Here is a 27,693-nt window from a genome sequence, read left to right on the forward strand (position 1 = left end):
TCATGCTGAGTAGGGCCTATTCATCCTTATGTGTGAGGGGGGAAAAATTATATACGGCCTTTAGATTCCAAGAGGGAAGATCTTTGCTTCTGGCTGAGTATGAAGCAACGAATACAATCAGTCCAAAACTGTAGACATGTTACTGTAATTTTCATGATCTCTAAGTGGTTGGCACTGAGGAAAGGAAATACAACATCCATGAAATCCTAAGCTGTGGGATATGTCTATATTTGCATTAATTGCAGAGAATTGTAGACTTCTTAAAAAAATAACATCACAGCTGGCCAATGGTGACATCACTTCTTGGGACTGCTGTGATTTATAGGCTTTAGTAAATGTTTAGAATAGGACAATTACACACTATGCTTTAGACCAGTAATTCTTTACAGCTGGTTACACCATAATAAAATTAAGGAGCCTAGTTTTTCTTTTGGTGTTTTGTCATGTTGCTTCTTGGACTTGGAGGGGCTTTTTCCTCAGTTAATTGTGTGTTAATGTACAAATACAAAATACTTGAAAATACTTTACCTACTGTTATAGGGTCATTACTCATCTGGTTTATAGTCAGAATGTCTTTGAAAGAGATGATTTTGAACAAGATGAACAATTAAATCTAATTGCTAACAAAAGCATTGGCTACTATGAACCAGAGTATATCAAGCTTACTTCCTAGCCTGTTTAATTAGGTAACATTTGGGCCTGATTTTGATCTCAGTTACACTGGTGTAAATCCAGAATAAATTTATTGAAGTTAATCTGAATTTACACTAGGGCAAATAAAATCATATTCTGACCCGTTGAAGTTACACTGACTATTCAACTTCCTTTTTCCTAAAATTACACTTAAAATTCTTTTTTTTTTTTTTTTTTTTTAACAAGCTCTTACTTGACAGACACAAGATTTGAGTCACTGTCTTTAAATGGAAGGCCAGTTTCACACATTTATCATCCCCAGTCATTTGCAGAAGGTATGGTTAGTCAAGCATGAATTTGTACTATTAAAGATGAGTAACAATCTTTGTCAAATCAGGTATCAACAATAAATTAATTACTTGTCATTAGTGGCTTGCAGTGAATCAGAGAGGCTGCCATTCTTGTGAATCCTGATCCTGCAGCCCTTGTCGGTATGATCCAAAGGCCCTTCAAATCATCCACGGGAGTAGTCCCTTTGAGACTAATGGTGTGCATAAAGAATTCATAGATTCCAGGGTCAGAAGGGACCATTGTGATCATCTAGTCTTACCTGTATAACAGAGGCCAGAGAACTTCCCCAGACTAATTTCTAGAGCATGCCATGCCATTCTTTTTTTGGTTCACAAGTTTCACTTTGCATTTTATCTTTGCATTTGCTTTTTAATTCTTCCATTTCAGTCTCTCATTTTAGAGCAACTAGCTGAAGTTTGCTCTGTGTTCTGATAGTTGAGGGGGGCGGGTAAGCCCAGATGATTTACTTTCCCTGATTAGAAAATGCTACTGTACATCTAATGCACCTGGCCAGACTACCAAGCTTCCTAGTGCCACCTTCAGCCATGATGCTGTTATGAAGTAGAGTCCTTTAAGACTTTTCTTTTCCTTGAATATAGATGAAATCTCTTTAGGAAAAAAATCAAACTTTGTGCATAGAGAAGCCAAGCCCAGTGTGTTAGAGGTAATATAGTTCAATATGAGCAACCAGCTAGTGGAGGTAGCTGTATCTAGTCAGGCATATCTTCCATCTTGTGAGGTATTTGGAACCCCGGAGGACAATCAAGAGAAAAGGTGTATGTGTTTGGTAAACTATACACAACATTGATGTGCCACTGTGCAAAGGGCCAGCCAAAGACTATGTACCACTTAAATCCTCAAAATAGGCCTTGTACTGGCCCTACAGAGCCTTAGATTCCTTCCCAAGTGAGTAAGGCTACAGGATAAAGTCCTATGTAACTGTATAGGCAGGGCCCTTTATTTTCGGTTTTTATTTTCTTTAATTTTCCCCAGGAATTTATTGGTGTTTATTACTACAACAAAAAAAAAACAGGTGAAAATCGGTGGAAAAAACGATTAATTTTTATGGGTAAATATTGTGGTTTGTTTTGCTGGATGGAAGGACAGGAGGGAAAAGTATTCAGTAGATTAATGCTTTGATGAATGGACTTGTGTGGCTTGCTGCAGAACTAAAAACACAATACCATGTCTGAATTTAAGAAAACGTCTCCAATCCCCAAATAAAAATTTTCATTTGAATAAACAGTTTACTGTTGTAGACTTGTAAATATTTATAGGCTAATAGTTCTATTTAATAATTGGGCCACACCATTTGCAATGCCTTTTCTCCTGTTTTTGTTTTCTGAAACATATTCTGATACAGATTTTTGTTTTCTTCCCATTTTAGTGTGTCACATCTTTAAACCATTATCTGCTAACAGTTTGAAATGGTTATGTGGTGGGTGTGAGATTAATCAGTGCAGTTAGACACGCACGCACTTCAGAGTTTGAGTGCGTGCCTGTTTGTTTATTGTGTGTATCTTCTAGACTAATACATAGCCTACTTCAATATACACACAGACTAATGTATTATAATACATATATTTCATGCAATATATTGTATTTTCCTAATAAAACAAGTTGTTTTTTATATATTTGAATTATTCAAAAGTAGGGTGAAAATTGAAAAAAAAACAAATACTTTTTGTAAAACCTGGGATTTTTTTTTTTTTTTTTTTGGGGGTAAATATCAGTTTAAACTGAAAACAAAGGGGCTTATGTACAGGTTAGTAAGGGAAGCTCATTTACCGGCCCAAGAACCTGTATTGGGAAACTGGGCTGCTTTTTTCAAAGGAATTTAAGGGATTCATGTCCCCAAATTCCACTGAATTTGTTGAATTTCATTGGGATTTGGGGTAATTACCTTAAATTGCTTTAAAAATCCAAGCCTTAGTCTCCGTCTAGTGGCTAACTGCTCTACCATTAAGAATAAAAAGTGACTAGGGGGAGAAAGGAAGTTTGTATGTTTAAATCTTTAATCCAAGGATTAGACAGATAGATAGATAGTCTCTGAATAGGCAAGTCCTGCATGGATGGTAAAATTTAAGATAAAACCGAAGTACATTTCTGAGGTATTCTATGAAACCATTTCATGGATGATTTATTGAGTTTTGAGGTTTATAGCTTTTTGAAAGAAACATCATCATCACAGCAATTCAGGAATTTACTAGTTGATTTTATTTTATTTTTTAAACAGACTATCAGCATTAATCTTAATAGTCTTGGTAGTAGTGAATCAATAGAAAAGCAATGTAGAAAAGAAAACATCATGTATACAGATTTACTAGAGTAATTCAAGATCCCTGCCAACATGCATTTTATAGCTCAAAAACATTTGACAAAGTAATCTTACATTCAAAATAATCCAAGAAGCAGGGACTACTTATTTATGCGCACACTCCATTTAATTTAATGGTGAGTAGTCCCATTAATCTGTAATTAAGGACTACACTCCTGAGTAAGGGTTTCAGGATGTAATCCTGAAAGCAGCAAGAAAGAAATTTAGCCTTTACCACCAGGTGATGATCTTTAAGTCAAATATCTGTTTTCTTTGCCATTTGATTCCCTACATTAATGTTACCTTCCCTTAGTTTTTCCAGCGGTAGAGTTGCAAACCAGTGGATCCAAAATAAGTTTTCCCTTTTATCTGTGAGCTTTAAAATTTCTGGATCTATAGGTAGGAGTACTAAGGGTAAATTAAAAGGATGGGGGAGTTTGCAGCAAAGGTCATGTGGGTAGTGCGAAGGGGATTCATACTGAAAACATGGTTGAGATCACTACTCTTTGGACTTCAGAGAAAACTTTATTCAAACCCTTCCTTTAGTAGGAGTGTATCAGTCAGTTAATGGGACTAATTTTTCTGCTTACCTTTCATGGCTAGGCTTAAATTGAGAGGGAAAAACAAGAGCTGATCCTTTTCTATTCATTGCCCTTGACTGCTTGCATACAAAACTGCCCAGTGTCCAAGGACTTAGGACATATTAAGCCTCTGAGCCATGATAAAGAGGCACACGGGGGCAAGGCTCCACCAGTCATGGACTCCACAGCTGCAATGTTGCCACCTATGATACCATCCAGGTCAAGGAACCGAGAACCACTGGTACCATCGAAGAGCACACAATGGAGCCTCATTCACTGGCAGTACTGTTATGACCCCATATGGATCTGCCATGTAAGCCTTCCCACATTGCTTGTCCCACCAGAGTTAGGCAAGCAGAAATGTACACCACTCTAGAGGACATCTGTGTTCTCCTGGATCCAGAGACGCCCCAGTCCAGATCCCCTCAATCCTCACCAGGGGGGATTTTGACAGTGTCAGGAGACAAGGGGCTATGGGAAGAGAAGTCCATCTTGCATACTGTTTACTAGCTGTGGCTGTCCTTCAACAGGTATGACTGCACTGCCTATTGAGCCCAATCTGACCTTTTTGTCATTGGGAAAATCAGATGTGCTGGAGGAACCATCATCGATAACACCAAGGGAGATCAGTCCAGACATGAGATCAAGAGCTTTCTGAAACCAGCCATATCCAACTGGGATCACCCCCTCGGGTCCAGCAGGACCCATGCCTTCAGGACTTTCACAACCCTCTTAGCCTTTGGGGCTTATGAGACCTGTACATGTTGTGACTCCCAGAGGCTATGGTGTCTAATACTGAGTCATATCACCCCTCACAAAGCAACTAGAACTTTCTCCTGAGCTCAGAGAAAAGGAGGAATATGAGCTGGTTCTGCTGCTTACTGATGAAGGTAACTTCCTCATCTCCTGATCCAGCTTCACTGTCTCCTCTCGATAACCACAGCAATTCCTGGAGCTGCTATGGAGGGTGGCAGAAGAGCTCCAAATCTCTTTAGAGGAGATCCAGGACACAATATATAAACTCCTAGACATCCTGAAACACACAAGATCCGGCCAGCCAGCACTCCCGTGAACAAAGCCATACAGGAAGCAGCAAGGGCAGCATCGTATACACCAGCAACATTCATTGCTATCCCTCTGTAGAATTCCATAGCAGTCTAGTAGTTTTTATTATTCTTATTAGTCTGGAACCACTACTAACTTGTTCTCCATATTGGCCTTCCAAAGAGTTAGTCAGATTTTACAGATATTACTTTACCTCCTAGTCTACAGTACTCAATCTCATCAAGTACTCGTCAAAGGAAAACAGTTCCCTTATGAACAAAATCTTTAGAAAGTGGCCTCTGATGCCCCACTTAAATGGCTTCATATATACTGGGCATTCAATAGAGAGAGCCTGGTTCATTAACATGTGCAGTTCTCCGTGATCTGATTAGTTCTTACAGCTTATTTGGCAGCAAATGTATAAAGCCACCACAGTCCACATGCTAAATATGTGCACAGTTAGCTGAGAGAGAAGCAAGAAATGGTGCAAAAGTAACAGGCTTTGCTTGTAAAGAGAAGCAGGGGTTTTATCTAGGGCACTAGATTTATCTACTGTAGCAGACTGGATTTACCCAGTGCACTAGTCTCACTCGCACTTTGGTACCTCTCAACTATTTAAATACATAATAATTCTTCTCATGCTGATGTCCCTGTCCAGCGTATTTAATTTTTGTGCCTCAGGACGATAATGGATTCCAACGTGTAGTTCCAATGGCCATAAACCAATGATAGGCATAACAGAATGCAGTCTTCATTTGCACAGTACATAAAACTAAATTAAACAGTTATTAAAGTGTATTAACAATGCTCTCACCCCCATTTTTATTGCTGTTAAACTGACAGTATCTAAACCCCCTTTGGAATAGGAAGTACTGTGTGGGGGTGTCGGTGGGGGGATGCTGGGTCTGGGGATCAGCTTTCCTCCAGTCCAGCCTTCTGTTGCTCACTTATCCCATGGTCCCTCTTGCTCTCCAGGGCTCAGGTTATTCTCTCTTTGTGACTCAGCCCTTTGGCCATGTCACTACATAGTTTTCCCCTTCCAGGGTATCGTCTTGCTGGACCAACTGTACACCATCCCAGACCATCCTCCATGACAATTCCCAGGCTGTACGGCAACCCAGGCCTGCCCACTACTTCGGGTTCCAGCCCAGGGACCCTATCATCATCAGCCAAGGTCTACAGAGTCTCCTCCTTGCTGCTCTTTCCCTGGGCTCTTCCTACTCTGTTTTCCACAGGTTTTCTTCCCCCCAACTCCTCCGGTAAACCCTTCCATCAGGGACAGGATCCCAGGGCTTTCTCTGCCTGGGTTTCCTCCTAGCCACCTCTCTGTGCTCAAAGAGTGGCTGCCAACTATCTCCTTACAGTCCTAGCTAACTCCCCTTCTCTCTTGGGAGTGACTGCAGAGCTCCTACCTGCAGCCCCCAACTGTTGTCACCTTGCTGGCTTTATACAAGCTCCTGCCCAGGTGGGCTTCATCTTCAATTAGGGCTTGTCTTCACATACAGCACTGCTGCAGCATTTTAGTGAAAACACGACTACACCAAAGGGGGAGAGTCTCCCATCCGTGTAGTTAATCCACCTCTCTGACAGCCATGTTGACAGAAGCCCTTTTGTCAACATAGCACTGTCTACAGGGCGGGTTAGGTCAGTATAACTACATCACTTGGGGTGTGAATTTTTCACACCTCCAAGCGATGTAGTTATACTGATATAGGTCTGTAGTGGAGACCTGGCCTAGGCTTTAGCAGATCCTGACTCACCTCCAAGTGCAGCCTATAAGGTTAATTAAGGTTAACTAATGTTGGGTGGACTCCCCATCAGAGAGGCTTTTGATTTTTTTTTTTTCACCTACTGAGGAGCTCTAACGTGACCATCTACTTCAACAAGAGAAGCACTATAGTATGAAATAATAAGGCTGCGATTCTGTCATGGAGGTCACGGAACCTCCGCAGCTGCAGCAGCCAATGCGGCCGGCCCCAGGGAGCACCCCAACAGCGGCGGTCCCAGGGGCAACTGCAGCAGTGGACCTGGGGAGCACCCGAGCATCAGTCCCAGGGGCCCATGACTAAATCCTAGCCTTAATCATTAACGTGCAATGATGGGCAGGAAAGTGAGTATGTAAAAATGGCATTTTCTTACTCAGCAGACAAGCACCCTGGCTTTATTCAGTCACATCTTCTGACACCATGAATGACTGCTCCAATCAGTTACACTGGTGCAGAATTTGGCCCTGAGTTTGCAGTTGTTTGAGGCATGTTCTACTACTTTTGACACCTGGTAGCCCTGCACAGCCAACAAGGCTCCAAGGTCCTGATTCAGCAATGCACTTAAGTACATGCTGAAATCCCACTGACTTCAGTGGCACTTCAGTCTGTGCTCAGGTGCTTTCCTAAATAGGGATGGACTTCATCATGTTCTTAAGTGGCTTGCTGAATCAAGACCTGAACGCCAGATTTGGATCCCATTTTGGCTTGTGAGAATTGTTAAGCAAGTTCCTATACAGGGTCAACTCTGCCCTAAGTAGAGCTGGCTGAAGATTTTCTGATGGAACAGGCTGGTGGGCTGCCTGGGAATCCTGGATCCTCAGATGCCAGGCTGCCTGCCTGGCAGGTGCGTGAGCTGACTGATCTACCTGGGAAGTTGGGCAGTCGGTTCCCCACCTGGCTGGCTCCCTGAGCTACCCAGGGGATGGAGGACTGGGCAACCGGTTCTACTATACCAGTAACCTTTAAAAACTTTAAGCATGCATTTCTCTCAGCTATAAAGTATGGCATTCTCAAATATAGCAAGGTATCCAATGTGCATATTGCGGCTACAGTCTCTGTTCAGCCTTACCTGCTAATCAATAATAAATAAAATATGAATGTTATTCAAAAGCCACGGTATTCTTACTCTGTCTTGGTGAGTTACTGTTATATAGAGCTACATTTCCATCCCATTCAATTATAATCTTATTTGATCTTACAGTACCTAATAATGCTTTCCAGCCCTGCTAAGGCTACTTTCTATCTTTCTGAATTAAATTACGGCTATAACATCATAACTCTACTTATGCAAAGTTTGTTGTGGATATTATAAAATTCAAAGGTAAATTTCTTTAGGGACCCAGAGTTCTCTGAATATAAATGAAGTGTTTATTGTACAATCTTATTAATAAATAATGCTTTTATTTATTGTAATTGTTTAAATGGCGTCTACTGAAATTTCTGGCCTTGTGATGTGATCAGCTTGGAATGATTTTCCTTCTCTGGAAATATTTGAATACAAACAAAGTCTGGTGGTGTGTTCAATTACAGTAATGTAGGGAACTAAAGGGATTATGCCTACTAGGAGTACATTAATGTGGTTTTTCAGTTCATTTTTTCCCACTGAACAGGAAATAAACTAAATAGAGATGAAAAGCCCTGAAGCGAGACCTTTATTATTGGAATGGCTTGTTACATGATAATCAAAAATAGCCCATCTTGTTTTATTTCTACAAATCCAGGATTGATGGCGCTGAAAATAAAAATACACTTATAACTTGTCAATCTCATTGGAGCTTCTTACTTTGCAGACTGACTGAGATGCAGTGTGAAGATTAGAGACACTAAGTATTCTGTGTGAAAGAGAGCATGCCACAGTTGTTGTAGCAAATGCATTTATTAGTGGTGAGGTTCCTTATGTGATATTACTGGGTTTCTTCACATTTTGTAAGGTCCCAGAGAATGAAACACTGTTGCTCTAAGGAACAACCCCTTCTGCCTCCAGAATGGACTCTTGAGAAAATTTCAACAGAGAAACGCAGGAAAACATGTGAACAAAGAAATAAACTATGTTTCACGGACGTTCTTTATCACCCTGACGACACTCCCACCTCAACTGTGCTAGCAACAACAGCACTGAAACCAGGGAAGCAGTGACTGTATTGCCAACTCTCACAATTTTGTTATGAGTCACAATATTTGGTGTTTTTCTTAAAGTCCCAGATGCTAGGCTCACCTTATCTGTGAATGTCAACTTTCATTTAAAAACAGTAAGGTTCTTGATCTCATGGTTGTGGACAAAAGCTTGAAAGTGTGACCTCTACAAGCTCTAACAAAAACACAAACACCTAATCAGTGTTCTGATTTTTAAGCCACTGTCATGATTTTGGGGGATCTGATTCATGTTTTGTAAATATTTGGGGTGAAATGATGGCCCTAACTTCCATAATGGAATGGAATAATGGCCAAAACGTCCATTGACTTCAACAGAACCAGAATTTTACCCTTGGGGTGAAACACTGTGCGAGAAACAGTAGGGCACAGAGGCGCCGACTTTCTAACGTGCCGGGGGTTGCTCGACCCCGGCTCTGCCCCAGCCCCTACTCCACCCCTTCCCCCAAGGCCCCACCCCGCCTCTTCCCACCTCTGCCCCTTCCCTCCCCTCCCCTGAGCTCACCCCACCCTCGCTCCTTCCCCACTCCTCCCAGGGCCTCTGGAACAGTGGATCGTAGCAGGCGGGAGGTGCTGGGAGGGAAGGAAGGAAGGAGGGGTAGGCGCTGATTGGTGGGGCCACTGACAGGAGGCTGTGGGGAGAGGGGGAGGAGCTGACTTGGGGGCTGCCCGTGCTGCATCCACCATTTTTTCCCCCATGAGTGCTCCAGCCCCAGAGCACCCTGAGAGTCAGTGCCTATGGTTTGACAGTGTCATGTGCGTGTTTGCAGGACTGGTTCCTATTGCTGCTTGAATGCTTTCTCTAGCCCAGAGGCTTTTCTGAGATCTCGGTTATAAAACAGTACCATAGATGACTTGGTGGTATTGCAGACTTCTCAGAGGAGGGGGAAAATGTGTCCAGATTGTGTAGGCAAACCTTGTTCAAAGTTTGTGCTTGCTTGGTTTCAATCACACAGTGGACACAGCCCTAGTAGTCTTTCAGTAGCTTCTCGCACAAGTCAACTGGTGACTCCTACAATTATTACTCCTGAGGGCATTCTGCACCAAAAAATTAAAAATTCTGCAAATTTTATTTGTCAAATAAATGAGGAGGCTCCAGCACGTCACTGGGAAGCCCAGGACACTGGCTGCTCAGAGGTGGGAGATCACTGTGCAGCTCCCCCGGGACACAAACTCAGCTGTGAAGCTGCACCTAACCCTGACACAGCGCAAGGACCAGGCCTGTCCCAGAAACATCCCAAGGCCCTGCCGCTCAGTTTGGACACGCTGGCTCAGCAAGGCAGGATCCAAGTGTAGAGGGGCTCAGTGTGGGTGATCCAGGTGTGGGATGAGAGGGTTCTGTGTGGGGAAATCTGGGTGTGGTTGGCTCATTGGGGGATCTGTGTGTGTGGGTGTGTGTGGATGCTCAAGGGCTTATTGGGGGGCTTCTGGGTGCAACGGTAAAGGGACTCCGCAGGGGGATCCAGGTGCAGGTGGTTGGGGTTCAGCAGGTGGGGTTTGAGTGTGGGGGGTATAGAGCTCAGAAGGGGTGTGTGGGGGGACTCAATGAGTGTCCAGTTGCTGGGAGAGTGGGACTCAGTGGGGTGGGGATCCAGGTGCGGATGGCTCATCGGGGTCCACATGCAGGGGGCGTGGGGCTCATGGGAGGGTTCTGAGTATGTGTGGGGGGTGAGGCTCAGCACAGGGGTCTGGATGCATGGGGGTTGGGCAGATGGGGGAACAGCTCCCTGTATAGGGATCTCTCCCCCTGTAGCTAAGGAGCAATGGGTACAGGAAGCAGAGGCAGGGGGAGTTTTCAGAGCTTCCTGCAGCCGGGGGAGAAATCTGGGAGTGGGTCTGACCCAGCCCCAGATGCCATGCAGAGGAAGAGGAAGTCCTGTCTTCCCGAGCCCACCTGTGACTAGCAGCTGAGCCTGGCACAGGGTAGGAGCCACCAGCCGTGTCTTCCCCAGTCCCGCCTCCTGCCCCACAATGATTTACCTCTCTGCCGGCCGCCTTGGGCACCCAAAACATGTGCACAGTGGCGCAGAATTCCCCTAGGAGTAAGTTATGCAGGATTTTTCAGAACAGTGCCACACTTTATTATTTCAGGGTTCTAAACCACATCCTAAAATAACCAACCAATTCAATTTAATCTATGAGGACTGGACCTGTTCAGTACCACTGCTTACAATTCAACTCACCCATCTAAGTTTTGAAGTTATCCAGCCAACTCTGCATTCCCCTTAACTTTTTCTTTTCCAGAGGATCTACTCCTCCTTTATACATGCATTTTATGCTTTACATTTCTCCTCTTGATCTGCTGAGCCCTAAGGCCCAGAACCTCAAAAACATCTAGGTGCCTAACTCCTATAGGACTTAGGCACCTAAATACCTTTGAGGATCTAGGCCTAAGTTCTTTCCGCCCTGTTGCAGCTCCTACTGATTTATTCAGTAAACAATGTCCCTGGGGCATATGCTTGTCACATTACAGAAAAGTTAAACAAACAGGATTCTTATCAGGGACTGGTAATAGGATGTGGAGGCTTTTCGCTGAGTTACCAGATGATTGTTTGGTGGTCTGTGTGAATAGTGCTGGACCCGGTTAGTCCCTGGTGCCAGCTACCGCTGGGGCTGAGCTGGGAGTGTTGGTGGACTCGGGAAAAACACCAAGGCTTAGTTATTATTATTTATATAACGTTAAAACTTCACCAGGCGCTTTACACACAGCGGGGGGGCTACCCACAAGCACCTGAGGGAGTGTTAGGAACACAAGTCCCATTAATAACAGGAGTACTTGTGGCACCTTAGAGACTAACAAATTTATTAGAGCATAAGCTTTCGTGGGCTACAACCCACTTCTTCGGATGCATATAGAGTGAACCATATGCATCCGAAGAAGTGGGTTGTAGCCCACGAAAGCTTATGCTCTAATAAATTTGTTAGTCTCTAAGGTGCCACAAGTACTCCTGTTATTTTTGCGGATACAGACTAACACGGCTGCTACTCTGAAACAAGTCCCATTGAAAGCCATCAACTACTTGGGGGCCCGACTGCAGAGCCCCGCCTTTTACAGGCATTTGTGGCAACTTTTCCAATATCCATAACTTCATTAGCATCACAAATCGCTGACAACGTGAACTACCTCCCCACCCCCACAGAGCAATGGCGGTCCCGTCTCACCCCACAGAGCAATGGCGGCCCAGCCGCCTCGTCCCCACCCCCACAGAGCAACGGGGGCCCAACCCCTTCTGAGCAACCGCGCCCTTGCAACCACCCCATATCACCAGAGAGCAACGGCAGCTCGACCACCTCCTCAGTCCTCACCCCGCCGCCGAGCAGCGGTCGGCTGATTACGCAGAGTCACGTGTTATCCCCTCGCCCTGCCATTGCTTGCTGCGGGGGTACGTCGATGGTTCCCACAATGCTTTGCGGCAGGCGGACGTGGTCCTGCTGCTGATGCCGCGGCTCCGGTGAGGCAGGTAGTTCGAAACGGTCTCCTACGCCTCGCAGAGCAGTTGCCTAGCAACAGACCTAGGCCCGCCGGACCACCCGGCCGTGCGGGCTGCGCGAAGGCGACTCAGGTGGGAACTGGGGCCGGGAGAGGCAGCCCCCGGGGGCAGGGATGGGGCGGGGCGCCCCTCCCCCATGGGCCTCGGGCGCAGGTAGGGGGCAGGAACAGGGCTGGGTCTCCTCCTCCTCTGGGCACAAGTTGGGGGCACGGATCGGGATAGCGATGGGCCCCCCCCCGGGTGCAGGGATAGGGATGGGGCTCCTCCCTGCCCCCCACCTGCGCCTCCGCCCCCGGGGGGGGAAATAGGGATAACGATGGGTGTTGGGATCAAGGAGACGCGGAGTCAAGAGGTTTGTCAAGCAGGCGTCCCAAGCTCTCTTGAGCTGGGGTTTTTATTAGTAATTAGATCAAAAGGCATGAGATCATAGTTACTTGTAACATATTGATTGGTTCACCCATAGCCATCTCCCCTTGTGCAATAAATCATGATTGGTGAAGGGACTACGTGAGCTATTGCCTAGTCTATGCTTAATCAATAACCTGAGCATAGCTTTACCTTGCATTGCTTTACCTTGAGAATAAGCCAGGAGTAAATGTAATAAACACGTGTGTGGTTTGCCAGCACAGCATGTTTCACTACACCTCCCCCTTTTTGTTTTTAAGCAATTTGCAGGCATAATGAATGCTCTGTTTAGTATTAAGTCGTTGCCAAGGGCAGCCTTGGACAAATAGGCTAATAAGGGAAGGAATACACTGTAATATACAACAACAAACTATTAATCCTATAACTATAACAATAACATATGCAAACATTTGCTTTAGCCAGTATAGGTCTGGCAGCCACCCAGTAAGCCAGTCCCAGAATCCTGAAAAACCAACATCCATTGTAACTTCTTTTGTTAAAGTATGTAGTTTTACAATTTGGTTGTCCACTGCTTTTTCATTATTGCTTAGGTTAAAGCAACACATACCATCCAATTTTTCACACCCATAATGATGTTGCATTAAAAGATAATCTATGGCCGCTCTGTTTTGCAAAAGTCCATGTCTTAATTTGCTCTGTTCCTCATTTAACAAGGCTAGAGCTCTAGACGTTGTATTTAAGGCTTTTACTGCTGAGCAGGCTAAGGCGTTAATGTTTTTACTGTTTCGTGCCGCCAGACCGGGCACCCCAACCAGGGATACGGCCAGTGCGACGTATTCGGCCTTACTAATTAGGGCCGCGTGACTATTACAGCTTTCATCAAGGAATACACTTCGTTTTGTCTTAGTGAGTGATGTACCCTTAGCTTCCTTTTGAGGCAAAACCAAAGACAGCCTACTAAGACAGCATGGAGTTTCATGACTGATGTTGGCTGGAATGTAGTTAAAGGTATATCCGGGGCAGGACCAGAACCAGCCCCTTGGCAATTGTAGGTACTCATACATATATGATATATTAACCATACTTGAGCAATTGAAGTTCCCTTTTGGGAATTGAATACAAGTCTTTTTGGTACAATTAACCATTCTAGCACAACTAACATTAAAACTAGCAACATGCGGTGTTAACAGGGTAACAGCAAAACGCGGCTTGTGTGTTAGTCGATTTCCCCAATTATGGTACCCAGGGTACCCTAAGGCCCTAAGGGTAGAATTTTGTTCTAGAGAATTATAAAACCATGTATCATTGTTGATGTCTGTGGGATTATGGCACACTGGTATTAGGCAAGATCCTAGCACCTCCCCCACCGCCCTCTGCTCCGTTAAGCAGAAGGTACTTAGGTTTAAAGTCTTTGCAAATACCTCCCATATATTAAGACGAACCCCCCCAGTCACTACCGGCCCCCCTTCTGTAGGGACAATAGTTAAACTGAAAATAATGATTGTTAACAAAAGTACAGAATTGGCATTTAAGGAGGCTATTAATGCCATCATATAGTTCTCTGCCGTTTTCTCTTGGTTTGTTTTTTCCAACAGTTGTTCAGCCTGATTAGCTAGGTTCTTCACTTGGCCCCATGTGGCAGGTGCATTTCGTTGGCCCCCTCGTTTTCGGCCCGTTGTCACTTTTCCTTGTTCATCATATAAGTGTATGTTGAAGTCAGGGATGGGGTTGCTCAGTCCCTGATGCCACGCCATCCTTGTATGGTCGAACGTATCGTGCAGGTACCCAGAGCGGGCCGCTTGGTGTTGATACAGCTGCGTAACCGTGCCCCCAGGTGATTAGTGGCACAGGTTCGCTCCACTCCGGGCCAGGTAGCTGACGATAGGTTACCTTTGGAGCAGGAAGAACTTCGGTCGTCCGATAATGCCGTTGTGCCCTGGTGAAAAATTGAGAATTGAAAGGTAATAGATTTAAATGATTGAGTGTAAACAGTACTTGAGCCAGCCATTCTTCCTTTTCTGTCAGGCTGCCGGGGACAATTCCCCCTTTCTGTTTTTGCCGCAGGAGAGCATTTTTTAATGTGCGATTAGCTCGTTCTACAATGGCTTGTCCTTGGGAATTGTATGGGATGCCAAAGGTATGCTTGATTTCCCATCGCGTGCAGAACGCTGCCATTGCTGAAGAGCAATAGGCTGGGCCGTTGTCAGTTTTTAAAGCTGATGGCTTTCCCATCACTGCAAAGGAACGAATGAGGTGATTACAGACGTGTTTTGCCTTTTCCCCTTTTTGTGGAGTTGCCCATATATATCCAGAATAAGTGTCTATGACTACATGCAAATAGGACCAGGGAGCTAATGGTGGGAACCGAGTGACGTCCATTTGCCACAATTGGTTTGCACCTAGCCCCCGAGGATTTACCCCGATAGCGGGTCCTGCGAGGTTTCCAGTACACTCAGGGCACTGCTGAATAACAGCTTTTGCATCAGATAGTGGTATGGAAAATTGCTTGGCCAACGCCCTAGCATTTTGGTGATGTAAGGAGTGACTTTCCATAGGAGAGCAGGGGAAAGCCTTTAAGGCGTTATCAGCATAGGCATTGCCTTGCGAGATTTCTCCGGGGAAAGGCTGATGACTTCTAACATGTGCGATAAAAAATAGATGTCGTCGGTGACGTAATATCAGTTGTAGGGAAAGAAATAAACCAAGCAAATTATTATCCAAAGATGCAGTAACACAACTAGAAGCAATATTACTAACAACATTTGCAGCATACAAACTGTCTGTTATGAGGTTAACTGGTTGATCAGAAAATGTGTTAAAGGCAAGAATTAACGCAGCTAGCTCCGCACGCTGAGGAGAGCGTTGCGGTAAGGTAAACTGGGATTGCCACTGGTCATTTTTCTTCCAAGCGACCACCCCTCTGGAGGGGCCACCATCGGTGAAAATGGTAAGAGCTTCTTTTATGGGAACGGGAGATACCAAGTAGAATACTTTCAGTGGAATATGTTGAGCAACTTGGAGACGAGGATCCTTTGGAGTATGGTAAGTTACGCACCCAACATAATTGGCTAGTGCTATTTGCACCTCCTCCGAGTGCATGCATGCAACTTCCCAGGTGGCGATGGGGATGGGTATAATAATGTTTACTAAATCCATGGCAAACAAGTTTAATGCTCGATTGCGTCCTTTAGTGATTAATTGAGCAATCCTTTCAGACAATGGGACGAGTGTGTTTTTGTGTGTGTGTGGTAAATACATCCACTCGAGGATAAATTCTCTTTCATTTGTATGTTGAAGTAATGCCCCCATGAATTGCTTAATGTCCCCAAGAATGATTAAGGACGGGGGCACATTAGGTACTGCTCTATTTACCCACCTTTCTGCCATGGCTTCGTTGACCTTATGCACTACCTCCTGTTGTTCGTTTGTCAGTGATATTATGTCTCCCGGTTGCTTTCCTAATTTTAGGGCATTAAACAGTGGAGTCAGCATAGATGTGGGAATCTTGTAATACGGTCTTATCCAATTTATGGATCCCAGAATTTGCTGTAGCACTACATATGTTAATTTTTTTGGCAAGGTAAGTTTTGGAAGTATGGGCATGGAGTATGCTGCAAGCATTTTATGACCTAAATATTGAAAAGGTTCGGCTTCCTGTATTTTTTCCGGGGCTACTACCAGACCCGATTGACTTAAGATATTCGTTAACTTACTTTTCCATGTGGTGGGTAGGGGCCTACCGGCTATTAAGATATCATCCATATAATGGTAAACAAGTAGCTTTTTGAACTTATTTCTGAAAGGTTGAAGAGCAGTGTTTACAAAATACTGACACATGGTAGGGCTATTTAACATGCCCTGGGGTAACACTTTCCAATGATAACGTGTTGTGGGTTGGGCATTGTTTAGGACTGGCACTGTGAATGCAAAATATTTTTTATCCTTTTCCTGTAATGGTATCGTAAAGAAACAATCCTTTAAATCAATTATTGCTACCTGGTAGTCATATGGGATTAAATTTGGATTGGGGAGGCCACACTGCAGGGGGCCCATTGGTTCTAGTATTTTATTAATTTCACGCAAATCATGAAGGAGCCTCCATTTTCCTGATTTTTTCTTAATTACAAAAACAGGAGTATTGTACGGGCTTGTAGTATGCTCAATGTGTTCATCTTTTAATTGTTGCTCAACTAATTGCTGCAAAGCTTCTAATTTCTCTTTAGGTAATGGCCATTGTTCTACCCAGACTGGCTTATCAGTTTTCCACTGTAACGGAAGAGCCTGAGGCTTACTCATCTTCCAAAACCAGTTTTGCCCCTATCTGTTCTAACAAATCTCTTCCCCAAATGTTAAACTGTAAAGGCAATATGCAGGGTTGAATATATGCTATTATGGGGCCTTGTTCCTGGGATTTTACTGGTAACCATTGAGAGCTCTTTTGAGATGCTTGGCTTCCTCCTACCCCGAATACCGCAGGGGCTAGCTCAGAAGGCCATGTAGGCTCCCAATCCTTTTCAGCTATGACAGAAACATCCGCCCCTGTGTCCAACAAACCGGTCAGCCACTTACCTTGGAGTGTATACTTACGTTGAGGTTTTTGCAGGGATATTCGGTGTACCAATGCTGCCACCTGTGGGTGAAAGGAAGAATCGCTGTTGCCTTCAGTACGGGTGGATCCGAATCCTCCTGTGCGTGTTACCTGTGATTTTTCTCCAGGGAGCTCATATGGCAACAGTATCATCTGTGCCCAGGAGTCCCCTTGTCTTAAAGTAAAAGGCAGGTGACTCCAATACTGAACATATATTTTTCCCTGATAATCAGCATCAATCACTCCTGGAACTACCATAATTCCTTGTTTACTTGCTGATGACCGAGGGAGTATAATGCCCACCGTCCCTTCAGGAAGGGGCCCTTTCAGTTGAGTAGGCATTAAAAGAACTTCCCCCGGTAAGAATGAGGATTTTTCTTCTTGATTATACAAGTCTATTCCAGCACTGCCGGTCGTTGCCGGTTGTGCCCTAGTCAATTCTTCCGCCCCCGTTGTTTTTCCGGGGCCCGGGGAGGGCCCGATTACTGGTTTCCCTGCCCTAGTCCTGATCGACATTGATTTGCCCAATGATACCCCTTGTTGCATTTAGGACATTTTTTGGAGGGCCTACCCCCTTCCTGGGGTCTTCCTTTATGTGCTCCTCCCCCGGGTGCCCTACACTGGCTTTTAAAGTGTCCCGGTTTTTTGCAATTAAAACAATTTCCTGCTGGTTTATTACCTTGTCTTATAGCCCCCGCCAAAAGAGCCATAGCATGGGTTTGACTACCGACATCAGCGCAAGCCTGAATCATGTCCGCTAAAGTGTACGAGGGGCGATGTATTATAGATTGCAGTACCTTTTTGCAATCAGCATTAGCCTGCTCATAAGCCAGTCGCCGTAAAAGCTCTGTCTGTGCCTCCTCGTTATCGATCTGCCGCTGTACTGCTTCCTTGAGCCTATCTATGAACTGCGGATACGGCTCTGTAGGCTGCTGCCGGGTGGCTGTGAAAGACCTAGTCGGTTTCCCACTTACAGGAACCCTTCTGAAAGCTCTCATAACACTAAGTTTAGTACGAATATATGTGTCTGGGTCTAACTCCAACTGTCTCTCTATAGTGCTAAATTGGCCTGCTCCATAAATCTGGTCGGGTATGGCAGCTGGGGTTGAGTAACCTACAGCAGCTAACCTGAACTCACTATCCCACACCATATACTGGGCGGGGGTCAGCACCATACGAAATAAGTCTTTCCAATCTTGTGGAGCCATTGTGTAGCCATTTCCAATTCCTTCTAAGATGCCTGTCACGAAATTAGACCTGATGCCTGTCTCCGTGATAGCTTTTCTCACCTCCCTCAGTACTGTATACGGTAGCGCCGTCCACTGTCTGGCGGCATTGCCCTGTGCATCGACTTCTGCCGTTATAGGCATTAGCATGGGCAACTCCCCCTCCCACTGATGTTCTTCCTCCAAACTCAATTCCCCTGTCTCACGCGCCAACGCAACCGCCGCCCGGACGCAGCCCCCACGATTCCCCCGGAAACAAGGCTGATCAGTTCCTTTATCAATGGGGGGATCCGAGGGCCGCTGCCCCGTATCCGACACCGCAGGCGCTGGTGGTAGCACCCGCGGGTACGGAGGCGGTGTCGTCAGCGTGAGAAGCGGGGCGGCAGTGAGAGACGCCTGTAGCCCCAGTTTTCCCACTGCCTCAGTACAGCGCTGCCACATGAGCAGGTGCTGCACTGCTGCTCTCGGTTTCTCAAAGAGCTGTGTTCCTATTTTTTGCCAATCTTCTTGCTGCAGGGACCCCTCTTCGGGGTACCAGGGGCATTGACATTCTATTTCCTTAACAAAATCCTCTACATGCCGCAGCGTAACCGCTGGGCAACCGCTCCCCTCAATGAGCTTAAATAATTCCTTAGCATGAGCCTTTTGTGGCACTGATAAATCACCCCCCATACTCACGAGTGGCTGTTTCCAGCGGGTGCACCTAGACTATTCCAGTCGGATGAGCAGGGGTCCTCGGGATCCGGTGAATCACGTCGGGGTCACCAGATGTTGGGATCAAGGAGACGCGGAGTCAAGAGGTTTGTCAAGCAGGCGTCCCAAGCTCTCTTGAGCTGGGGTTTTTATTAGTAATTAGATCAAAAGGCATGAGATCATAGTTACTTGTAACATATTGATTGGTTCACCCATAGCCATCTCCCCTTGTGCAATAAATCATGATTGGTGAAGGGACTACGTGAGCTATTGCCTAGTCTATGCTTAATCAATAACCTGAGCATAGCTTTACCTTGCATTGCTTTACCTTGAGAATAAGCCAGGAGTAAATGTAATAAACACGTGTGTGGTTTGCCAGCACAGCATGTTTCACTATAGATGGGCTCTTTCTCGAGGGCCGGGATAGGGATGGGTCCCGCTCCTGGTGCCCGGGTCCCAGACTGTGGGGGAGAGGGGATGTGGGGGCTAGTGCAATGGAGGAATTATTCCACCTGCCCCTTGCCTTTCAGAGATAGGGAGGCATAACCCTGCCTATGACCTCTTCCCTGTAGTGTAAGGTTGCGGTAGGTGCCCTGGCACCTCCAGGCGCTGGGCGTGAGTACAAATGCTGCTCTGCAAAACAGCTGTGACCTCTGTTTCCTCCCCACTCCTCCTGCCATGGACAGAGTGCCACGTGTAACTTATGGGTGCAACACAGGTGTGTGTGTTGGATAGCTGCTGTAGCCAAAAGTTTTTTTTTTAGTGTGCCCCTATTGAGAAGGAGGCAGTCCCCCTCCCCCCCTCGCCCGCCCCCCCCCCCCCTGTGATATGGGTTATCCATAACACCTCAGGATCAGGTTATTGTACTGCACTCTCCATGGAGTTACACAATGACATTACCTGGAAATGGAAACTAGTGCTGAACTGGGTAGCCTGGTTATTAAGCATAATTTTATAACTGAAGCTCATTACAACATAGTTCCAGGATCTTCATTGGCTGTTAATAGACTTCTGCATGGAGACCCCGGCTTTGGTGCTAACCGTCAAAGCATAAGTGGTCTGAGCTCTTGTAACCTGGGAGATTGTTCTGTCCCCATTTGTATGGTACTGGTGCAATCAGTTAAAGTGCTCAAACGAAAGCTTCCTTGTTACAAACAGAAGGAAGTTGGTGACAGGGCATTCTAGGGTTCCTTAACTTTAATATGCAGTTTCCCCCCACTCTCTTGGTCTGCCAAAAGCTAGATCGGGGTGGGCAAACTTTTTGGCCTGAGGGCCACATCTGGGTGGGGAAATTTCATGTAAGACCATGAATGTAGGATGGGTGTGGGAGGGGGTGCAGTGTGCAGGATGGGGCTCAGGGCAGGGGGTTGGGGGTGCAGGAGGGGTGTGGCGTGTGGCAGGGGGCTCAGGGCAGAGGGTTGGGGTGCAGGAGGAGTGCGGCAGGGGGCTCAGGGCAAGGTGTTGGGGTGCAGGAGGGGGCTCAGGGCTGGGGGTGCAGGAGGGGTGTGGGGTGTGGCAGGGGGCTCAGGGCAGAGGGTTGGGATGCAGGAGGAGTGCGGCAGGGGGCTCCGGCCCTTCGCCGCTTACCTGGAGCGGCTCTAGGGTGGCAGCAGCGCAAAGCTTGGCTAAGGCAGGCTCCCTGCCTGCCCTGGCCCCGCGCCACTCCCGGAAGCAGCTGGCACCATGTCTCTGCAGCCCCTGGGGGGAACAGAGGGGGACAGAGGGCTCTGCGTGCTGCCCTCGCCTGTGGGTACCTCCCCTGAAACTCCCATTAGCCGCGGTTCCCTGTTCACGGCCGATGGGAGCTGCAGGGGCAGTGCCTGCAGGCAAGGGCAGCGCATGGAGCCCTCTGCCCCGCCAGAGGCCGTGGTGCCGGCCACTTTCGGGAGTGGCGCGGGGCTGGCAATCCTGCGGGCCGGATCCAAAGCCCTGATGGGCTGGATCTGGCCTGCAGGCCGTAGTTTGCCCACCCCTGATCTAGAGCATGCAATGTAATGCTTTTATACAGTTAAGAAAATAAACTAATAAATAGAAAATTGTGAAACAGTTAAGGTTGATACACATGACATGAGACAAACCCAGAAAAAGCAAGAAAATGAGACGTTAGCCTAACTTACTATACATAACAACAGGCACACACCTTACTATTCCCACAAGAACTGTACACCTTAACTCTGCCCTCTCAATCAGCCCTTCAGCAGGCAGCAGCCTACCAAATTATCCCATCCATTAGTTGTGGATGTTTAATGTAATAAGTTCATGTGTTGGAAGGGGATAATTTGAAAATTGAGGGGCTGGAAGTCTAGCATATGTTGGAGAGCAGAGACTACCCATTGCACCAGATCTACTCAGAATTCATCTCTGTTCGTTTTTGTGAAGCTAAGCAATGTGTTGTGGGTTTTTTTTAAAGGTGGTACTGCCATGAACGACACTCATCAACAGCCCAATTTCAAACAGCTTATATTAAAAATTTATGCAAAGGAGTCAAACAAAAATTGCCTCGAAAATTCAGACTATAAAACTAACACTGTATCACATTTCACACTGAAAGGCCATCTTCACATAGGGAAAAACAGGAATATATACCTCATATTAAGGCTCATTTCAGAACATAGCTCTGAATATGGAGTTGTAACCACGTACCTCCATATTAAAAACAATTACCAGTTTCCTCTTCTCAATAGAAGAAACTGGGATTAGGTCATGGACCCCACAACCACATATTCCTAATTCCCAGGGGCCCTGCAATGGAAACAGCAGGCTTTAAAGTGAGTAAAGTACTTTTCACAAATTTGTGAAGGGTGGGAGACTCACTGTTATATTTGTAAGGAAAGTGAGGTCCCTTGAGTTTAGGATAGTCTGAGGTAGAGAGTATCTGGGGAAAAAATACTAAATATGTAAGGGATTGAGTGCAGATTAATACCTAAACTTTTGGATGGATAGATAGAAATGACATTTAAAGATATTATTTATACAAATATTTCTTCATCACATTTTCCTATGTACACATATATACACATGCATAAAAAACTGCTTGCTGTAGAGAAATATTTAATATTTTTGGTTGGCTGAGTAAAATATTCCTTGTTTTTTAATTTCCATCATCCTGTTATAGGAAGGGTTAGTACATTTTTGTTTAGTGGTAAATTTTCATGACCGTTTTGCAGTGCTGAATTGCATACAGTTAAAATATGTATATTTATTAATTTCTCTACATTCATATACTCTTGTAGCCACAGTGTGTTTGGTAGTAGTGTTTTTGTTTGTTTTTGTTTTTAAGCTAAATGACAACTTTTTATACAGTCTTCTGACACTGTTCTTTGGAGACGGAGAAGAAAGAAATGTATTCATTGGATGGCTTAATAAGAAATATTTCACTAATGATATTAAAAAAGACTGTCTAAACAAAGTTTTGTTTTTCTGTCATTTCATAATGCATGGAAGACAGCTGGCAGGTTTCAGGGAAGTTTATCCTTTTTAAGAGGGACTAATTTGCCTTGATATAAATAGCTTTCATTTCATCTGAATCCCTATTTATCTAGGATTTATGAGAATATTTTATTTACAAATAAAATAAATATGTAAAATAGATAACTTAGATCTAGAAGAAGGATTTTATCCACTCTCAGTTCTGCTGTCTCTATTATTGATATTGGCTATTTATATTCTTTGTCCTTAATTCTGGGAGTAAAACAATGATTGAATGGAAATTGGGTTCAGTATTTAATATATGGGCAATGGGAGAGTTTTGGAGAGATACATATAGCATTATGTAATCCTACCTACTTGATATTTTCGCACTCCTCCTTTTTCCCCATAAGAGATTAGGGATAAATGAAATAGCATTTATTAAATTAATCACAGCAATCAAAGAGCTTTATTACTGTAGGTCATTTGTCCATCTTCCTGCCAATATAGGACCGTTCTTGATAATATAATATTCAGCCTAGTTTAAAATGACTGAAGGGATGGGTCTTTGTCCTCTTCACTTTGGAAATCTGCATAGTCAAATAGAAATGGGTTTTAAATTCCATATTTTAATCATGCGATTAATCACACTGTTAATAATAGAATACCATTTATTTATATATTTTTGGATGTTTTCTACATTTTCAAATATATTGATTTCAGTTACAACACAGAATACAAAGTCTACAGTGCTCACTTTATATTTATTTTTGATTACAAGTATTTGCACAGTTAAAAAACAAAAGAAATAGTATTTTTAAATTCACCTAATACAAGTAATGTAGTGCAATCTCTTTATCATGAAAGTTGAATTTACAGTTGTAGAATTATGTACAAAAAAACCTACATTCAAAAATAAAACAATGTAAAATTTTAGAGCCTGCAAGTCCACTCAGTCCTACTTCTTGTTCAGCCAATCACTCAGACAAACAAGCTTGTTTACATTTGCAGGAGACAACGCTGCCCGCTTCTTATTTACAATGTCACCTGAAAGTGAGAACAGACGTTTGCTGTTGTAGCCAGTGTCGCAAGATATTTACGTGTCAGATGCGCTAAAGATTCATATGTCCCTTCATGCTTCAACTACCATTCCAGGGGACATGCGGATGACGGGTTCTGCTCAATAACAATCCAAAGCAGTGCGGACCAACGCATGTTCATTTTCATTATCTAAGTCAGATGCCACTAGCAGAAGGTTGATTTTCTTTTTTGGTGGTTTGGGTTCTGTACTTTGTGCATCGGAGCATTGCTCTTTTGAGACTTCTGAAAGCATGCTCCACACCTCATCCATCTCAGAGATTTTGGAAGGCACTTCAGATTCTTAAATCTTGGGTCGAGTGCTGTAGCTATCTTTAGAAATTTCACATTGGTATCTTCTTTGCATTTTATCAAATTTCTAGCAAAAGTGTTCTTAAAACGAACATGTGCTGGGTCATCATCCGAGACTGCTATAACATGAAATGTATGGCAGAATACAGGTAAAACAGAGCAGGAGACATAGAGTTCTCCCCCAAGGAGTTCAGTCACAAATGTAATTAACACTTTTTTTTTTTTTTTTTTAACGAGTGTCATCAGCATGGAAGCATGTCCTTTGGAACGATGGCCAAAGCATGAGAGGCATATGAATCTTTAGCGCATCTGGCATGTAAATATCCAGTGCCATGCGAACGCCTGTTCTCACTTTCAGGTGACGTAATTAAGAAGTGGGCAGCATTATCTCCTGTAACTGTAAACAAACCTGTTTCTCTTAGCGATTGGCTGAACAAGAAGTAGGACTGAGTGGTCTTGTAGGCGCTAAAGTTTTACATTGTTTTGTTTTTGTGTGCAGTTATGTAAAAAAACAACAACCCTACATTTGTAAGTTGCACTTTCATGATAAAGAGATTGCACTACAGTACTTGTATAAGGTGAATTGAAAAACACTATTTCTTTTTTATCATTTTTACAGTGCAAATATTTGTAATCAAAATAATAAAAAGTGAGCACTGTACACTTTGTATTCTGTGTTGTAATTGAAATCGATATATTTGAAAATGTAGAAAAACATCCAAAATATTTAATAAATTTCAATTGGTATTCTATTGCTTAGTGCGATTAATCGCGATTAATTTTTTTGATTTAATCACGTGAGTTAACTGATTAATCGACAGCCCTAGTTTATACCCTTTAAATAATTATAAACTGTTGAAGCTAGACAAATTCATACTGGAAATAATGCATACATTTATAGCGGTGAGAGTAATTAACCATTGGAACAATTTACCAGGGGTCGTGGGAGATTGTCCATTATTGGCAGTTTTAAAATCAAGATTGGATGTTTTTCTGAAAGATCTGCTCTAAAAATTATTTTTGGGAAATTCTATGGCCTGTGTTTTACAGGAGGTCAGACAAATGAGCAAATAAGTAATTTTACTTTTAGAGAACCACATAATGCTTGTCTTGCTAAACTTTTGATCATTTTGATATATCTACTGTAACTTTTAAAGGTTTGGACATTTTAAATATTTATCTATCTTTTAATTCTTGACAAAGGTTTCATGGGTGTGTTTTAAAATGTCTGCAGTGATTTGCCACCTTTTGTGTCAGGAATATTTTAATAAACTCCTTTTGTTATATTGTTTTGTACATGCAGACCAAGCATACCACAGAATATATAATTGTTGGAGAAAGTTGAGAGCAGCATTACATCAGGGCCAAAAAGTAAAATTTTAGTTTGAATAGGAATCACTTGACGTTACATTTATTTTATTCTTCCCCATCCCTGCCTCAGAGGTTAGATCCCATGTATCTTAAAATAATTATACTTTGTCCTTTTATGGTAGGTCATTCATGGTTTTCACATGCTTTACAAACATTATTTATTTTAAACTTCTCAATACTTGTGTAAGGTGGATATTGCTATACACATTTTACAGATCAATAAACTCAGACCCAAATAAGAGAGAAAGGGTTTCATGGTTAAGACACTGGACTGTGACTCAGGAGACCTAGGTTTTATTTTTGGTTCTGCCACATGTTTCCTATGTTACTTTGGTTAAGTTAAGTCGGTCTCCATTCAGCAAGATATTTAAACTTGTGCCTAACTTAAAGCATATGCATAGTCCCACTGAATTCAGTAGAACTATTCACATGCTGATAGTTAGGCACTTGTTTAATTTTTTTCTTGGTCATGGCCTTAATCTCTCTGTATCTCAATCCCCCATCTATAAAATAGGAATAATAAAACTCCTTTGTCTGTCTTGCCTATGTAGACTTTAAGTTCTTCGGACAAGATCTTCTCTTGATCAGTGAGACAAAGATGATGTAGTATGTATGGCGCCTAGCACTATGATCTTGATCTCAATTGGTGCCTCTCGGCACTACTGTAAAACAAATAATAAAAAAATAGCAGGGCCTCAATCTCAGAGTCTCTAAGTGCTGTGGTAATACAAATTGTGTACATATTAATAAGAGAAGTTAAAAGTCTGATTGTGTGACCTGTTTGTGAGTCAGAAAGACAGGTAGGGACTACTCAATAGGACTTCTTGTGTGAGCTTAGGTTCAAGACTAAGCCCTTTGTGACTTGCCGTGTATTAAGGCTGAACCAGGCATACAACCCATCAGCCTTGATTGAGAGTTACCTCACCTGCCCACCAGATAGTAATGGTTCTGGCTGCATATTCACTTTTTGTTTATTTGTTTTAATTTTGTCTGATCTGCATTTCTGAATATATTTTTGTTTTGTTTTAGGCTTTCACTAAATCTGTTGGCAATGTCTATGATCTTATCTGCCTCAGTGGTCCGTGTTAGAGATGGGCTCCCGCTATCTGCCTCTACAGATTATGAGCAAAGCATGGGAGTGCAGCAATGTAGAAAATATTTTAAAACACTCTCGAAGAAGCTTGCTCAGCTTCCTGATAGATGTATGCTGAAAGCGGGCCAGTATAATATAAAGTAAGAATTTCTTTTTTTATCCTTGTAACATTCCTGAGTGGTGTTTAGTTAACAGTTGCAGTGTAGAGGTAATGAATTAAATTAAGAATAACTATCAACAATTATTTTTGTATTTGGAAATTGAAAGTTAAGACACGTTTGACTTTAAAGACATTTATATTCTGGTGGAAATCCTAGTTTGATGTAACCTGCATTGTTATAAATATTTAAATTATTGACCTACTAGAGTCTTGCAAGATTAAGCATTTTTAAGATTTATTCCATTATCCTATTGGTTTCAAGATAGTGTGTGGCATTAAAAGCCCCAGGAGCTCAGGAGACTTGTGATTAGTCCTTGGATATTTTTTGTTATGGCAGTTCAAGGAATTTATGATAGTTTTATTTTCTTTGTCTGATCTGAATTATCAAAATATAAAATGAATGTAAAATTACTACCTTTTCAAATCGTAAGTCTGTATATAAAAATGTGTTATAGAATTGGGGCCAGATTGTTACAGATATGTACGTGGCTAACTCATTGAAATCAGTAGGAGTCAGTGGTCTAGATACTTTTAAAAATCTGGGCTATAGAGCCTAACCTGCGTGCCTTGTTCACCTAAAATTACTATTGACTTCAGTGGGAGCATTGCATATGTAAGGAATACAGGATTTGCACCCTTACCTTAATTTGTAACACCAATAGCAAACGTTCCTTTGGATAGGGACCATGTTTTCCTACATCTGTAAAGCACCTGGCTCAGTAGAGCCTCCGTCCTGATTGGAGTATGCTAGCTGCCTCCATAATATAAATAATAATAATATGCAATATATATATGGCGGAAATATTCCATGATTAAATGTGCACTGTTGAGATAAACATCTTATCATTAACAGCCTAGTTTATTAATAAACAGTTATTTAGTAAACACCAAAATCTAATTTACTTTTCATCTTTTATGTACTTTACTCAGCTTGGACAGTGAAACTAAAGTTTCCCTTATGGGTCTCATGCATTAACACATTGCTATTACATTTCTTTCCAGTACTTAAGGTAACTCTTTACATCGCCTGAACCCTCTATCTTTTCCATCTCTCCCCAATTTTTT

At 43.4% G+C, this 27,693-nt stretch overlaps 2 protein-coding genes across 2 annotated transcripts in view; one reads left to right on the forward strand and one right to left on the reverse strand.

Moving 5' to 3' along the window:
* Positions 1-1,941: 1,941 nt before the first annotated feature.
* LOC135885762 (uncharacterized) lies at positions 1,942-14,492 on the reverse strand. Its single transcript, XM_065413668.1, has 2 exons — positions 13,308-14,492; positions 1,942-1,997 (listed from the first exon to the last, which is right to left on the reverse strand). The coding sequence occupies exons 1-2, from the start codon at positions 14,452-14,454 to the stop codon at positions 1,942-1,944; spliced, it is 1,203 nt and encodes a 400-aa protein (XP_065269740.1). The 5' UTR covers positions 14,455-14,492.
* SEC22A (SEC22 homolog A, vesicle trafficking protein) overlaps positions 12,339-27,693 on the forward strand; it is a 47,906-nt gene continuing 32,551 nt past the window's right edge. Inside the window, exons 1-2 of the mRNA XM_065413590.1 lie at positions 12,339-12,406; positions 26,405-26,608. Of these exons, the coding sequence (XP_065269662.1) occupies positions 26,427-26,608 (182 nt within the window). The 5' untranslated portion in view covers positions 12,339-12,406; positions 26,405-26,426. The remainder of the gene's footprint in view (positions 12,407-26,404; positions 26,609-27,693) is intronic.

This window comes from Emys orbicularis, chromosome 11 (genome assembly GCF_028017835.1).
Source record: "Emys orbicularis isolate rEmyOrb1 chromosome 11, rEmyOrb1.hap1, whole genome shotgun sequence".
Lineage (NCBI taxonomy): Eukaryota > Metazoa > Chordata > Testudines > Emydidae > Emys > Emys orbicularis.